The sequence below is a fragment of the Muscardinus avellanarius genome, assembly GCF_963383645.1.
Source record: "Muscardinus avellanarius genome assembly, chromosome: 17".
Classification (NCBI taxonomy): domain Eukaryota; kingdom Metazoa; phylum Chordata; class Mammalia; order Rodentia; family Gliridae; genus Muscardinus; species Muscardinus avellanarius.
Genome location: NC_137803.1, coordinates 64285101 through 64300068, shown reverse-complemented (window position 1 = coordinate 64300068; position 14968 = coordinate 64285101). Strand labels below are relative to the sequence as shown.

At 50.5% G+C, this 14968-nt stretch overlaps 2 protein-coding genes across 2 annotated transcripts in view; one reads left to right on the top strand and one right to left on the bottom strand.

Annotated features, from left to right (window-relative positions):
* Positions 1-94: 94 nt before the first annotated feature.
* Positions 95-10472, top strand: PSMG2 (proteasome assembly chaperone 2; the record flags this gene model as incomplete). Its single annotated transcript, XM_080714813.1, has 6 exons — positions 95-225; positions 2768-2826; positions 5122-5240; positions 6524-6697; positions 9224-9344; positions 10380-10472. The coding sequence occupies exons 1-6, from the start codon at positions 117-119 to the stop codon at positions 10470-10472; spliced, it is 675 nt and encodes a 224-aa protein (XP_080570939.1). The 5' UTR covers positions 95-116.
* Positions 10473-13587: 3115 nt separating this feature from the next.
* The window catches only part of PTPN2 (protein tyrosine phosphatase non-receptor type 2), a gene marked incomplete at both ends in the record, with an annotated part of 59094 nt that continues 57713 nt past the window's right edge, over positions 13588-14968 (bottom strand). Inside the window, one exon of the mRNA XM_080714585.1 lies at positions 13588-13609. Within this exon, the coding sequence (XP_080570711.1) occupies positions 13588-13609 (22 nt within the window). The remainder of the gene's footprint in view (positions 13610-14968) is intronic.

Here is a 14968-nt window from a genome sequence, read left to right as displayed (position 1 = left end):
GCGGGTGCTGCCCGTCCCGGGGCTCAGGCGCGTGCGGTCTCTTTCCGTTCCAGCCGGCAGTGTCTGTTGGGAATGTTGGCCAGCTGGCCATAGACCTGATTATTTCTACACTGAACATGTCCAAGATCGGGTACTTCTACACCGACTGCCTGGTGCCCATGGCTGGGAACAACCCGTATGCAACCACCGAAGACAATTCAGGAGAACTTAGCACCAACGCAGAAGGTACGTCTCAAGTGCGCCGTGCGTGCCGCGGGCAGTTCTTTACATCAGGACTAGATGGCACCGGGTGCGCGCATGCGACCCAGCCAGCGAGAGGCTGGCCAGGGAGGGTGCTCGGAGTGTGAGCCTGCCTGGGCAATATGGCAGACCCCGTCGTGGAGGGGAAAGAAGGAGGGGAACGAAAGGTCGTTGCTGGAGTAAAGCACAAGCGAGGAAGCTCTGCGGCTCTGGTCAGCGGTTATGCTTAGCTTGCCATCATGAAATGGGTGTGTGTGTGTGTGTGTGTGTGTGTGTGTGTGTGTGTGTGTGTGTTTGCGGGTCTGGGGATGGAACCCAGGGACATTAGACCTCCAAGCTACACCTGCTGCCCTATTTTTTTCTTTATTCTTTATTTTGAAACTGGGTCTCACTGAGTTGCAGAGGGCCTCACTAAGTAGCTGAGGCTGCCCATGAACCACGATCCTCCGGTCTCAGCCTCCCGAATGCTGGGATTACAAGCGTGCGCCACCACGCCTGGCTAAAATGCATTTTTTTGTATGTGTGTGCGGTACTAGGGGTGGAACCTAGAGGCATTCTACCCCCAAGCTACACCCCCAGCCCTATTTTATTTTTTATTTTGAAACAAGATCACATTAAGTTGTGGAGGATCTCACTAAGGAGCAGAGGCTGGCCTTGAACCTGTGATCCTCCAGCCTCAGCCTCCCAAGTACTGGGATTACAAGTGTGCACTACAATGCCCAGCTTTTTTTTTTTTATGTGGTACTGGGGATTGAACCCAGAGCATTCTACCTCTGAGCTTACACTCCCCAGCCCCAGTTTTTTTTTATTTTGAAACAGGGTCTCGCTAAGTTGCCGAGGCTGGCCGTTAACCTATGATCCTCCTGTCTGGGCTGTAGGCACGCGCCACCACACCTGGCATAACGTATAAAAACCTCCGGTACAAGCTGGCATGGTGGTGCACACCTGTAATCCCAGTACTTGAGGCTGAGACAGGAGGATCAGATTAGAGAGGCCCTCTGCAACTTAGAACCTGTTTCAAAATGAAATAATAACACTAGGCATGGTGGCTCACGCCTGTAATCCTAGTGCTTGAGAGGCTCAGACTGGAGGAGCTCAGGTTTGAGGTCAGCCTCAGCTTGTAGTAAGACTTACCAACTTAAAGAGACCCTTTAAAAATGAAATAGGGCCAGGAGTGGAGCTTAGAAGTAGAATGCCGTGGGCTGTGTCCACACACACGTACACACAGATGATACTGCTTCTGAAGTGTGTCACATCGGTAGAAGGAAGTCCTGGAAACCTGGACACTCACGGGCAGGAGCTGGGGTGTCTGCGCACGGGGCGCGGGCACGTGAGCGGTGGTTGGCTTGCCGCCCGGGAGGGCCCTCCACACCCAGTCTGCTGCGCAGGACGGCACACAGCTGCCGAGGGCCGTGTTTGCCCCTCCTCAACCCCGCAACGTCCGATGGGGCGCACGCCATCCCTGCTGAGTGTGGTCTAACCCCAGGCACACCAGCTCGTGCCAGCCCCAAGATGGCAATCCCAGGAAAGCTAACCCGGGGCGCTCTGAGCCGCCTAAAGGTTTGCCCAAGCTGGAGTCGTTGGTAATTTTTTTTGTATTGGAGATTGAGCCCAGGGTCGTTGTATCTCAGAGCTACACCCCTAGCTCTTGCTAGGAGTGCAAGTGTTCCGCACCTCTGGGCTTATAATCTGCTTCTAGACACCAAAAACGTGCCCCTCCGCACAGTGGCCTGCCCTGTCCCGGGACTCTCTTCTCCCTTGACCCACCAGCTTTCCGTTCCTAGAGGAAGGCGGGCCGGGAGCGTGTCGAGCCGGCGCCCGCGGGATGCAGTGAACCTGTGAATCCCCCGAGTGGATCCGTGACTCAGAAAACTGCGCTGGTTCGCATGTTTCAGAAGCTCCTGAGAAACGAGACCTGCCTGTGGGGTTATCACAGACCGGCGCCCTACCCTGCTGTCTGCCCTACTCCCCGGGCATGGTGCCATTCTTGGCGACAAGAGGGGAGAGCCGCGGGAGATGTAAGACTAGCTTTCTTGAGGACGATTTCGTTTGTTACAACGCGGGAAATTCCCAGGGGAGTGCTTTTTTTGTGCGTGGTAGTGGGGGTGGAACCCAAGGGCTTTCAACCTCTGGGCTACACTCCCACACCTACTTTATATTTTATTTGGAAAAAGTGTCTGAGTTACTGAGAGCCTCACTAAGTAGCTGAGGCTGGCTTCGAACCTGCGCCATCCTCCTGTCTCAGCCTCCCAAACGCGGGGATTACAGGCAAGCGTGCACCACCACACTGGCTCTTCCAGGGGAATATTCTGGTATTATGATTACAGTTAGAAGAAAAAATATATATATATATGTGTGTGTGTGTGTGTATTAAGAGCTATGAGCCAGGCGTGGTGGCGCGCCTGTGGTCCTAGTACTTGGGAGGCTGAGACAGGAGGACTGTAGGTGTGTGCCCAGGCTCTCGTCAGCGCTCGCACGCGCACACCTCCTCCCTCTCACCTGCCGTCCGCTTTGGTTCTTGTCGTAGTGTATTCATTGCCGTCAAAGAAGCTCGTGGCTCTTCAGCTAAGATCCGTTTTCATCAAGGTTAGTATGTTGCGTGTACCGTGTTGAGCTTCTTGAAGGAACGCAAATGGGAAGATGCCCACTCGGTGCCATCAGGACGTGAAGCAGAAGCCGGGTGTGGCGCAGGCTGTAACCCCGGCATGGGGAGACTGAGACGGCAGGGCCAGCCTTGGGCGACTTAGCGAGATCTCGCCGGGCGGCGCCCTGGCTGTGGCGTCAGACTGAGCTGAGAGTCACGGGGAGGAGAGGCGGCCGCGTGGAAGGAGGCCAGGGCACCGCGCCAGGGTGCCAGGCGCCGCCCGGCGGCCCTTGTGGCGGGCCCGGCGGCCACTGCGCGTTCTGTTTCACATTCTTCCTGCTGTGGAAGCAGGTCCTTGTTGTACCAGCCCTTCTCAGCCTTTGCTCTGGGGTGTGCTGCATCTTATCTTCCCAGTTTAAGGCTGTCATGCCTGGTTATTTTGTTTTTAAGAGGTGGAGACTGGGGATTGAGCCCGGGGGAATTCTACATCTAAGCTATGCCCTAGTCCTTTTTTTATTTTTAATTTTTTTTTTAAGCCTAAATTTGGAATTCTTCTGTCTCAGCCTCTCAGATACAAGGATTACCAGCTCCTGCCACCACACCCCACATATTTTTAATGCATATATTGGAGTCACTCCTTTCTTTAGTTAACAATTCCATACACCCAGTTTTACATTGAGAGTTGCTAACATTTTTTTATATTGTGCCCCACAGATTTCCAGTTCTCTACTAATCAGGGTCAGTTTTAAAATTAAGATAGGCAGTTCAGATACATCTATCTACATTACATTTTGGTAGATGGTCCGACGTGGTGGCACACGCCTGTAATCCCGGTACTTGGGAGACAGATGGGAGGATCACAGCTTTGAGGACGGCCTCAGCAACAGCAAAACTCAGAGCAACCTCTCATGTCAGCATCTGGCTGTTACTTTTTTTTTTCCTTTTTGGTACTGGAGATCAAACCCAGCAGCATTCTACTCCTGAGAGCTATACCCACAGCCTTTTTTTATTTTGAAATAGGTCTCCCTGAGTTGTTGAGGCTGGCCTCAAACCTCAGCCTCCCGAGTACTGAGATGACAAGCGTGTGCCGCCACGCCTGGCTATCTGGTACGTTTTTAGTTGGTATCCTCCAGTGGAGAAATGGCTGTCTTCTGTTCTTGTGTGTGTGGTTGTGGGGAGTGAATCCCTCTCTGTGCCCCAGGCCTTTTTAAAGTTCTTTCTTTCTTTCTTTCTTTCTTTCTTTTTTTTTTTTTTTTGGGTGGTACTGGGGGTAGAACCCAGAGGCTTTCTACCTCCGGGCTATACTCCCAGACCTTTTTTATATTTTATTTGGAAACAGGGTCTCACTAAGTTGCTGAGAGCCTCACTAAGTAGCTGGGGCTGGCTTCGAACCCGTGAGATCCTCCTGACTCAGCCTCCCTAACGCAGGGATTACAAGCCTGTGCCACCACACCCGGCAAGTTATTTCTTTTAAAGTGAGGTCTCTAGCCGGGCGTGGTGGTGCATGCTTGTAATCCCCACTCTTGGAAGGCGGAGACAGGAGGATGGCGCTGGTTTAGAGCCAGCCTTGCTGGCTTAAGAGACCCTGTTTCCAAATAAAAAATATAAAGAAAATAGGTCTGGGAGTGTAGCCCGGAAATAGAAGGGCTTCCGGGAACCCTAGTACCAAAAAAAAAAAAAAAAGTGAGGTCTCTAGGTGGCCGGGGCTCTGGCCGCACCCAGGCGGTTCCTCTTTCTGTTCTTCACAGCAGTGACTCCTGGGAGGGTAAAGAGCAGTTCTGCATCTGCAGCTGTGTAACTGCTTCTTCACGATCAGAATCCAGTCATATTTCTGACAAGAACACCTCATAGCTGCCTGTGGGGAGAGTATTAAATACTAGATGAGCTGGGCGTGGTGGCGCACGCTTGTAATCCCAGCATTTGGGAGGCTGAGACAGGAGTTATCCGGGTTTGCAGCCAGCCTCGGCTACTTAGTGAGGCGCTTTGCAACTCATTGAGACCCTGTTTCAAAATAAAGAATAAAAAATAGGGCAAGGGGGTGTGACTCGGAGGTTAAAGGCCCCTGGGTTCCATCCCCAGTCCCAGAAAGGAAGGAAGGAAGGAAGGAAGGGGAAAGGAAGGAAGGAACAAACGAACCGCAGGGCCCTGGGAGCCTCGCTGTTTCCTGCCTGAGGTGTACCTGGTGATTCTCTGCCCTGCCCCTGCCTGCAGTAAGGGAATCTGACCGGCTTGGCTGCCCATCCCCGCCCGAGCTGACAGCCCGCACCCCGCTCACCTCTGCCTCTTTCCTCACCAAGCGCAAGTCCCGGCCCTTCTGCGAGCAGCTGCTGGCCTGGGTGAGGAGCAGCGGCTGCGCCGGCGTCGTGGTCCTGGCGAGCAGCCATTCGCACCAGCGCAGCGACCCGCAGCTCCGCAGGTGCGTCCGGGGTGCCGTCCACTGGCAGGCCCGGGTCCAGGCGGGAGGTGCTGTGGGGCCGTGGGTGCCTGCCGCAGGCACACCAGCAGGACTCGGCCGTGTGTGCCCCGGAGCTGGGCCTGAGCCGGCGCAGGCAGGTGGGAAAGCCTGGGCCTCTGCGCTGCCTGGCCGGCGGAAGGACTCACCTGGTATTCCGTTTATGTCCGCATATGCAACCATAGCTCCTCAGCATAACACGAAGTACCTCAGAAACAAACATCAACTACTTTATCATTACCTCATAAAGTGGATAATGTATTATAATGTATTATATAGAATATTTTATTATATTCTAAGACCTGACTTTTGGTTCGTTTAAATCTTAACTTTTATTATTCGTACACATATAAAATGAGGGCAAAACCATCAGTAAGCTCACAGCTCCCTTTACTTACGTGCTCACTCAGGCACTGGGGATGGAGCGCAGGCGCCCCACCTCCGAGCTATGCCCCATCTCATATCCTTATTCTTTATTTGAAACAGGGCCTCACTGAGTAGCTGAGGTCGTCCTGCCTCAGCCCCCAAGTGCTGGGATTCCAAGCGGCACCAAGCCCGGCTCGCGGTTCCCTTTTTTTTTGTTGGTGGTGGTACTGGGGTTCCTGGAAGCCCTCTACCTCCGGACTACACTCCCAGACCTATTTTTACATTTTTATTGGGAAACAGGGTCTCCTAAGCCAGCGCGCAGCTGGCTTCGAACCTGCGTGATCTCCTGTCTCCGCCTCCCAAGCGCGGGGATGACAAGCGTGCCCACCACGCCCGGCTCACGGTTCCCTTTAAAGTGAGCTAATTTCTTGGTGACTCACAGCAGACATCATGAGCTTACGGCAGAAGGTGACTATAGGAAAGAGACTTCGCCATGGCACTGGCCTAAGTTTTTCTATCCTTTACGCTCACTCTCTCAAGTCCCTCTTCCACGCACGCTTGTCATCCCCGCGCTTGGGAGGCGGAGACAGGGGGATCCCACAGGTTCGAAGCCAGCCATGCTGGCTTAAGAGACCCTGTTTCCAAATTTAAAAAGTATAAGAATAGGTCTGGGAGTGTAGCCTGGAGGTAAAAGGGTTTCCAGGAACCCCAGTACGAAAGAAAGAGAGAGAGAGAGAGAGAGACCCTCTCCCATAGGCCACTGAAACTTTTGCCTTACTCTGCAGGATCTACGGAGCACAAGATACTGTGGGGGGGCTGGTATTTGTCTTGGTATTCCTATTTCTGTGGTCTTAAAAAGATAACTATATTATTCTTTCTAGTACTCCCTTCCGGTACCTACTTACACCTTCTATGCAAAAAAATGTCCAAAATAAAATAAAGAGCCTTAACTGGCAAGAAATGGAGAAAAGTCCATGCATGCCTGAGATGGACGATTCTGGCCTCTGTGTACGTATTCCAGGAGGAGGGATCACAAAAGCACTGTATGACGAAAGGTGAGTTACTGGGCTTGTGTATTTCTTGTCTTGAAGAAGCAGATGACATTGCCAGGTAGGGTGGCTTATGCCTGCAGTTCCCACACTCGGGGGCTGAGAGGAGGATCCTTGAGCCTGGGAGTTTGAGACCAGGCTGGACGACAGAGTGAACCCCCACCTCAAAACCCAAAAACCAGCCTAAACAGAAGAGTGTATTGGCAGCATTGGGGGGCTGAGACCGGAAGATCACAGTTCGTGGACAGCCTCAGCTGCTTAGGGAGGCCTCTGCAACTCAGTGAGACCCGGTTTCTAAGTAAAGAATAAAAAATAGGGCAGGGGGTGTAGCTCGGAGGGCGAATGCCCCTGGGTTCCATCCCCAGACCCTCAAAAAAAAAAGAGAGTGTATTGGGATAGTTATTGAAATTTTGAAAGTATATAGTGCTGTAATAGAATAGCGTAATATGAATGCTATGTTAGAGGTCTTGCATTCAGAGGAAAGATTAGATTTGGTCATTTAAGAATTGGTTTCCAAAAAGCCATATTTAATGTATTATTTGTAATAGGGATCCCGATAATTCTGTGCCTTCTCCCCAAGTAACTTTTTGTGTGTATGTTGTACTGGGAATTGAACCCAGGGCATTCTACCTCTGAGCTATACCCCAGCCTCTTTTATTTATTTTTGTTTTATTTTTAAATAGAGTCTCAATATGTTGCTGAAGCTGGTCATAAACCTGCAACTCTCCTGTCTCCTTGAGCCCCAGACCCAGCTTCCAAGTAACTTTTTAAAAACTAGTAAGAGCCGGGCGTGGCGGTGCCTGTCTGTGATCCTAGTGCTTGGGAGACTGAGACAGGAGGATGGCAGGTTCAAGACCACCCTCAGCAACTTAGTAAAACCTTGTTTCAAAATAAAAAATAAAACTGGGGTTGGTGGCACAGCCTTGTAATCCTAGTGCTTGAGAGGCTGAGGCAACTGGCAGCCAGCCTCAGCTACTTAGTGAGGCTGTCTGCAACTCAATGAGACTTGGCTGGAGGCGTAGCTCAGAGGTACCACAAATAATAATAACAGTATTAATAGTAGCATAAAGGGCTGGGGGTATAGCTCAGAGGTAGAATGGCCAGGACTCAAATCTCCAATACTAAAGGAAAAGAAAGAAAAGAGAGGGAGAGGTGGACGAGAGAACGAAAGAGCCCACCTACGTGTGAGGCCGACTGCCTGTCCTCACAGAGGGAGGACACTGGAGCCTAGTTTAGGAGCTTGTCCCACATTCCCAGTTAGTACAGGCCTCGAGTGGGAATCCTGGCTGGCTGTCCTCGTTCCTGTTATTTCTGAATTGATTCTTTTTTTGTGTGTGGTTCTGGGAATTGAACCCAGGGGCATTCTACCTTCCAGCTAAAACTTCAACCCTATTTTATTTATTTATTCATTGCGGTACTTGGGATGGAATCCAGGGGCATTGTACCTCCAAGCTACACCTCCAGCCCTATTTTTTAGTCTTTTTAGTTTTGATACAGGGTCTCACTGAGTTGCGGAGGGCCTGAGTAGCCGAGGCTGTCTGCGAACTGCGATCCTCCGGTCTCAGCCTCCTGAACGCGGGGATTACAAGCGTGCCTACCACGCCCGGCTCTTATTTTTATTTGAAACAGTCTCACTAAGTCAAGAGCCCCGCTCTGTTACCGAGGCTGGCCTCAGACCCGTGATCCTCCTGTCGTGGCCTCACAAGCACTGGGGTGACAGGCGTGCACCACACTGATTCTTCTGTAAAGTGGAGGTGATTATCGCTTCCTGAACGACTGTTACAGGGACTGAACTGTGCAATTTGCAGACAGTGCTTTGGATCTAGTGATCACTGGTTAGATGGTATCTGGGAGGCGATGTAGTAGTTTTCTTCCCTGTAACCAGCCCACTCTCTTCGTTTTCCTTCGCTCTTTTAAGTTCTGTTAACAAGTCTGTCTTCTCTGTGTCTTCTTTGCTGTGGGCTTCTGGAAGTCCTGTCGTACCGAGTAGGTCAGAACGTGTGTCCCACGGCGCCCTGGGCCAGGGAGGCTGTTTCTTGGTGGGGCTGCGGGGTGGGCGCAGCCTTGCACACTCGCTGGCTGGGTTTCCGTGGCTCCTGGAGGAGAACACATGTGGAGCAGGTGTGGGCGCACACCTGAAATCCTAGTCCTGGGAGGCTGAAGACCAGCCGCAGCCAGCTAGCACCCCTGTTTCAAGCAACGGGGCGGGGTGCAGCCTGGAGGCAGACTGGGTCCAGTCTGGGTCCAACTGAGCACCAGAAAGAAAGGCTGGAGGATGCAAGGTGCCAGGAAGACGGCCAAGCCGCAGACGCCCGCCTGCCACCTGCTCTGTGTCCGTCTTCGCCGTGGTCCTGGAGTTGAGTCCGGGGTACCCTCAGCAGGATTTTGCTTTGCTTCTGAAACAAGGTTTCTCTAAGTTGCAGAGGGGAGCTGCAGGGTCGTGTCTCGCTGCCGGGGACTGGAGTGCGCCACCCGGCCAGCATTCCATCCTGTCAGGGCAAAACAGCTCAGTGCTCTTTCTGTTTCTTGTAGCTGTGCCAAGGAAATCCCAATGGCGGTTCTGCTGAAGTTTGTTTCAGAAGGGGACAATATCCCGGACGCCGTCGGGCTTGTGGAGCATGTCAACGAGTGGCTTGAGATGATCGAGCCCCGCGTGAGTGTCTGGGTGGCCCTTGTATTTGTTAGCTGGCGTCCTGCGGACTGTGCAGGCACACCCTCAAGTGAGTTGACGTCAGCTGCAGACTGTCTTACATAAGGTTTAGTGTAAGCTGAACATTAAAGATGGGAAAAGACAGTTAACCAACTTAGTTGTTCCGCTACAGCTGATTTTTTCGTGTGTTTGCTATACTGGAGATGGTACCCAGGGGCATTCTACCTTTGAGCTACACCCCCCAGCCCTACTTTATTATGAAACAGGGTCTCACTGAGTTGTAAAGGGCGTAAGTAGCCGAGCACTAACCATGATCCTCCTGTCTCAGCCTCCCAAATGCTGGGATTACAAATGTGTACCACTACGCCTGGCTAATTTTTTTTTTAACAGGACCTTATTGAATTGAAGAGGCTGACTTCCATCTTGCAATCCTCCTGTGTCAGCTTCCAGAGTACTGGGATTAAAGACATGCCTAACATGCCCAGACATTACTGTCTTTTTTTTTTTTTTTTTTTTTTTTTTTTTTTTTTTTGCGGGTCTGGGGATGGAAACAAAGGGGCATTCGCCCTTCAAGCTACACCCCCTGCCCTATTTTTTGTTTGTTACTTTGAAACAGGGTCTAAGTTGTGGAGGGCCTCACTAAGTGGCTGAGGCTGGCTGCAAATCACAATCCTTTGGTCTCAGCCTCCCACATGCTGGGATCATAAGAGTGCACCACCACGCCCGGCTCATTACTGTCTTTTCAATTCATGCTTTTGTTGAGGAAAAATTGATGCAAATCACTGTGGTTTTTTTTTTTTTAACTCCTATTCTTTATGAATTTGATTTGACTTAATAGATTCCATCTCTAGCTTCTCTGGAATGTCTTTTATGATTTGGAACTTGAAGAAATTTATCTGTAACTGACCTAAAGGCCCAGGCACATGTTGCTTTATTTTTCCTAACATAAACCCTAGCCGACAGTGTCCGAATTACAGGACCCAGAGGGAGGCTTGGTGGTGACCTGGGAAGACTAAGAGGCCTGTTCTTCGGTTTCAGGGTGCGGACCCCACAGTGCCCACGTCGCCCTGGAGGGTCCCGAGCTCCTGGCGGCTGCTCTTCGGCAGTGGGCTTCCTCCTGCGCTGTTCTGACCTGTCTTCAGTTTCACCTTATTTTCCAACATATTTAGTACCAACACAACTGCTACACACTCTGTAAAAGCCTGGACTTTGCAGGCGCGTGTTAGAAAACAGATGCCTCTCACAAAGCAGAGGATGGCGTCTTTCTGCTGTGCTCTCCACCACGTACGGCGAATGCACACTGTACAATAAAATCTTCCTAAGAAATTCTGCGCAAACATGACCTTTTAATCCAGACTCTGTTTTAGCTTTAGGAAGTTATCTCACACTCAGTGGCATCACAGGACACACGGGGGGAACGGCAGGTGCTCCTGAGGAGGCCCTGGGCCCTCCCGTTTCCAGCCCGCTTGACCTCTCACTTCTAAGGACCTTTGTAACTATGTGGACCCACCCAGTGATCCAGAAGCTTCTGCATCTCAAAGAAACTTTACTGTAAAATATGACGTTTGCATTGCCTACTGTACCAGTCACTGCCTGTGCGGCACAGGCACTGTCTCCGTGCCTTGGCCTTCTCTGAGGCACGCCCTAGTCCACACAGGTGGCAAATGCCCTCTGTTTTCTTCCTGTGGTATGGATTAGACCCAGGGGTGCTCAGCCAGAGATACACCCCAGCCCTCTGTTATTTTGAGACGGTTTCTAGTTGCCTGGGCTGGCCTGGGACTTGCAGTCCAACTACTAGAATCTCGGGCCTGCCACCAGCTGGTACATGTTCCTTTGGTGTGGAAGTCGTCCTGTCGTCTACAGCCTGTTTCTGGTCCCTCTTGGTTAAAATACTGGGTGAGCACTGACATTGGCAGAAAGGCAAAATGGGAAGTCCTGCCCTCAATCCCCGAGATGCCTCTTGATGTACACACCAAAATACCAGAAGCCAGCAAGCCAAGGCCAGCCGCTCTGCAGGTGGTGGGAGTCCCTTCACCCCGCTGGCCTCTGCACTCCAAGACACAGGACAGCCGGCACGGGGAGCCGGCAGGGCGGGTGCAGCTTCTCAGGCTGGCCAAAGGGGTGTCTGTACGTGACGAGTCCCTGATGGGACCTCAGAAGTGGGCTGCCAGGGCCGCTGAGGTGCACAGGGCACACTGGGTCCTCAGGCTGCTGGAGGGAGCCCCCATAAGGAACCAGGCTCACTCAGATGCCTAGAGTTTCAGGACAAGGGCAGCTTGCTGCTGCTGCACCAGTGGGCCTGCAATGCCATAGGCAGGCACCAGAGGGAGCAAGAGACCAAGCCGAGAAGCCCACTCCAATGGGAAATGAGGATGTAGACTGGCACACGCTTGTAATCTTCACACTCAGGAGACAGGAGGACCCCAGGTCTGAGGACAGCCTCGGCAACTGTGAGGCTCTTGCTATCCTAGTGAAGCCCGCTTCCAAATAATAAGTAAAATTGGTCTGGGCTGTGCCTTGGAGGGTCATATGCCTCTGGGCTCAATTCCCCGTGGAGCACACAGGCACAAGCACCCTTAAGTCAGAAAGGTTGAATCCCACAAAAAAGAAAACTGTAAAATTAACCCACAACTCCTAGCCAGACTGGTAGGGAGAGCTCTCAGACAAAGCAGGATGTGAGAATTGAGAGGAGTCTGCCTTACCAAACAAAACTCCAACACAGCCAGGCAAACGAAGGAACACACGTGGCCAAAGGAATAACACCAGCGTCCAACTGCAAAAATGGGCATCTGTGGACGCCTGACCAAGAATTCAAAACAACTGGTGACAGCCAGAGAACACGGGGAAAGCTAAACAACGAGCCCCGCGTGGTGGCACGCGCTCTCATCACAGGAGGGCTGCAGGTTCAAGGCCAGGCTCAGCAACTCAGTGAGACCCTGTTTCAACAGCATGGTGGCACATGCTTGTAACCCCAGCATTTGGAAGGCAGAGACAGGAGGATCGCGGTCACAGACAGCCTCAGCTACTTCGCGAGGCCCTCTGCAACTCAGTGAGACCCTGTTTCAAAATTAAAGAATAAGCTGGGTGTGGTGGCGCACGCTTGCAATCCCCGCGCTTGGAAGGCGGAGACAGGACGCTTGCACAGGTTCGAAGTCAGCCGTGCTGGCTTAAGAGACCCTGTTTCCAAATAAAAAAGTATAAAAATAGGTCTGGGAGTGTAGCCCGGAAGTAGAAGGGTTTCCAGGAACCCCAGTACCACCAAAATTAAAGAATAAAAAACTAGGGCTGGGGATGTCACTCAGAGGTAGAATGTCCCTGGGTTCTATTCTGGTACTGAAAAAATAAAATAAATAAATAAAAAGTAAAAGAATTGGGGTATGGAAGAGAGGCACGACACCACTCCTGGGTTCAATCCCAGTCCACAAGAAGAAAATAATAAATTACATTGGATCACTGCATTATTTGAAATTAATTGCTACCATAAGTCAGTCCTATTATACATGTTAATATTTCCTCAAATAACTCCAGAAATACTGTAATTTTTCTATTGTTGCTTTAAGTAACACTATTGGGAGAGAAGACAGGGTCACTAAAAGAAGATTGAACCTAGAGGTATTCTACCTCTGAGCTACATCCTCAGCACTATTTTTTATTCTTTCTCTTGAAACAGGGAATCACTAAGCAGCCAGGGCTGGCGGCAAACCTGCTCCTGCCTCAGCCTCCCAAGTGCCGGGTTACAAGCGTGTGCCACCACGCCTGGCGAAAGAAATCCTAAGTGACCAGTGTTCTGAACCAACTACAACTGCGATGTCGACTACTAGCTGTAACAATTTAGGGAAAACCCATAAGAAAATATCCACGTTTGAAGCAGAGCAGGGCCGTCCTGAGACACTGCACACGAGGCAACATAGTCTATTTAATAGAAAGATTTAATGCTGCCGAAAAGTATAAAAATACAGTAGGAATGGCAGTACGGTACAAAGCGCCTCGCCCCACTCCTTCCCCTGGCGTCTTTCTGCATCTCACGCACGCAGGAGAAACCGGAGGCGAGGGGCGAGGCTCTGCGAGGCTTCCGCTGGTGGGTGCTCCTCATCCCTGCGTGGGGCGTTTACTTGGTAAACAGATGGCGTGAGGCCGTCTACGGGCTAGCGAGCCTCACACAGTTTCCGGAGTGGGCTTCGGGTCTTGCTTTGCACATCAATGGTTCAAAATTTATAGCTGCAGAATACGCTCAAGTCATGAATACTTAGGTGTCTGTCAATCTTGGCCTAAAACATAAAATAAGAAGTCATCTATTCAATTATCATTTACCAAACACACAGACGTACTCAACTGCACACAAACGCGAAAGGCCCGAGGTGAGCCACGAAGCGCCGGGCCTCCGGGGCGTCGGCGCCGCAGTGCCGAGGCCCGCTGCACGGGAGCACCCTCCAAGAATGCCTCACTCTTTTACTCATCCTGTTTCATTCAAGAAATGACCTCTGTGTAGGATACTGACAGACAAACTCGAGTTTTTATAAAAAGAAATGTACTCACAAAGACTTAGAAAGATGTCACGGTATACTAGAGTTACCAACACTCCAGAATTCAACTCTGAAGTCTAATCCACGTTGATCTACTTAAGAAAACTAAGAGACTTAAGTGTGGCTCTTTTTTACATTTCTTTTCATATTTATTCTTTTAAAAAACCCAGAATAGGTCAAAAGAGCGATTAAAGATGTAGGTGGCAGACACACAAGCCAGAAGGTAGCTAGAAAAGGATACCTTAAGAACATAAGAAACTTCGTCAACTACCTTATTTAAAAAGCTATACCGAACATAAATAGCTTAGTGTGTGTTTTCACTGACCTCTCTCCCTGACCCTCCTATTGAAAACATGGCCTATCTAGTTGGCTTGCCTCGTAAGGCCTCATCTGAAGTCATCTCATGTATACAGACATTCATTATAGCCAACTAGAAGGACCTTCATCCTCATATGGTCTTATCACAGGTCTTGGTGCACCTCATTGTGTGTGAAAGGATTTTACCCTTTGAAAATATTGTGACTTCAGCACAAACCAGTTTTTAAGTCTTTATAATGATCATCCTACTCCCGCCCCTTCCCATGCAGCTTAAGTGTGGCTTTTACCAGGTGAGAGTTGTTGACTCTTACTCCACCACATAAATATTTGCTTTATATATTTCAGACAGCGGTTGGTGGGTGCATGTTGGTGATCTGTTGTTCACACCACACCTTGCCTGCTGATTAACATGTCTTCTGACAGCCTCTTTTTCTGTTCATCCCTTGATAGAAATACTAAAGCATGGCCAGGTGTGGTGACATATACTTGTAATTCCGTACTTGGAAGGCAGAGACAGGAGGATCACAGGCTCACAGCCTCCGCTTAGTGAGGCCCTCTGCAACTTGGTGAGACCCTGTTTCCAAATAAAGAATTAAAATTGAGCTGGGGGTGTAGCACTGAGGTAGGACCCCCTGGGCTCAAACTTGACATGTAAAACCTCTGCTGGGTATCAGCAATGGCCTTTATACTGCTCTGAAGCTTCTGAGAATGCATATTATTTTCATTTTATATATGGGTATTATAGTTTTACATTATACATGTAAAATCATAGCTTAGACATTGGAC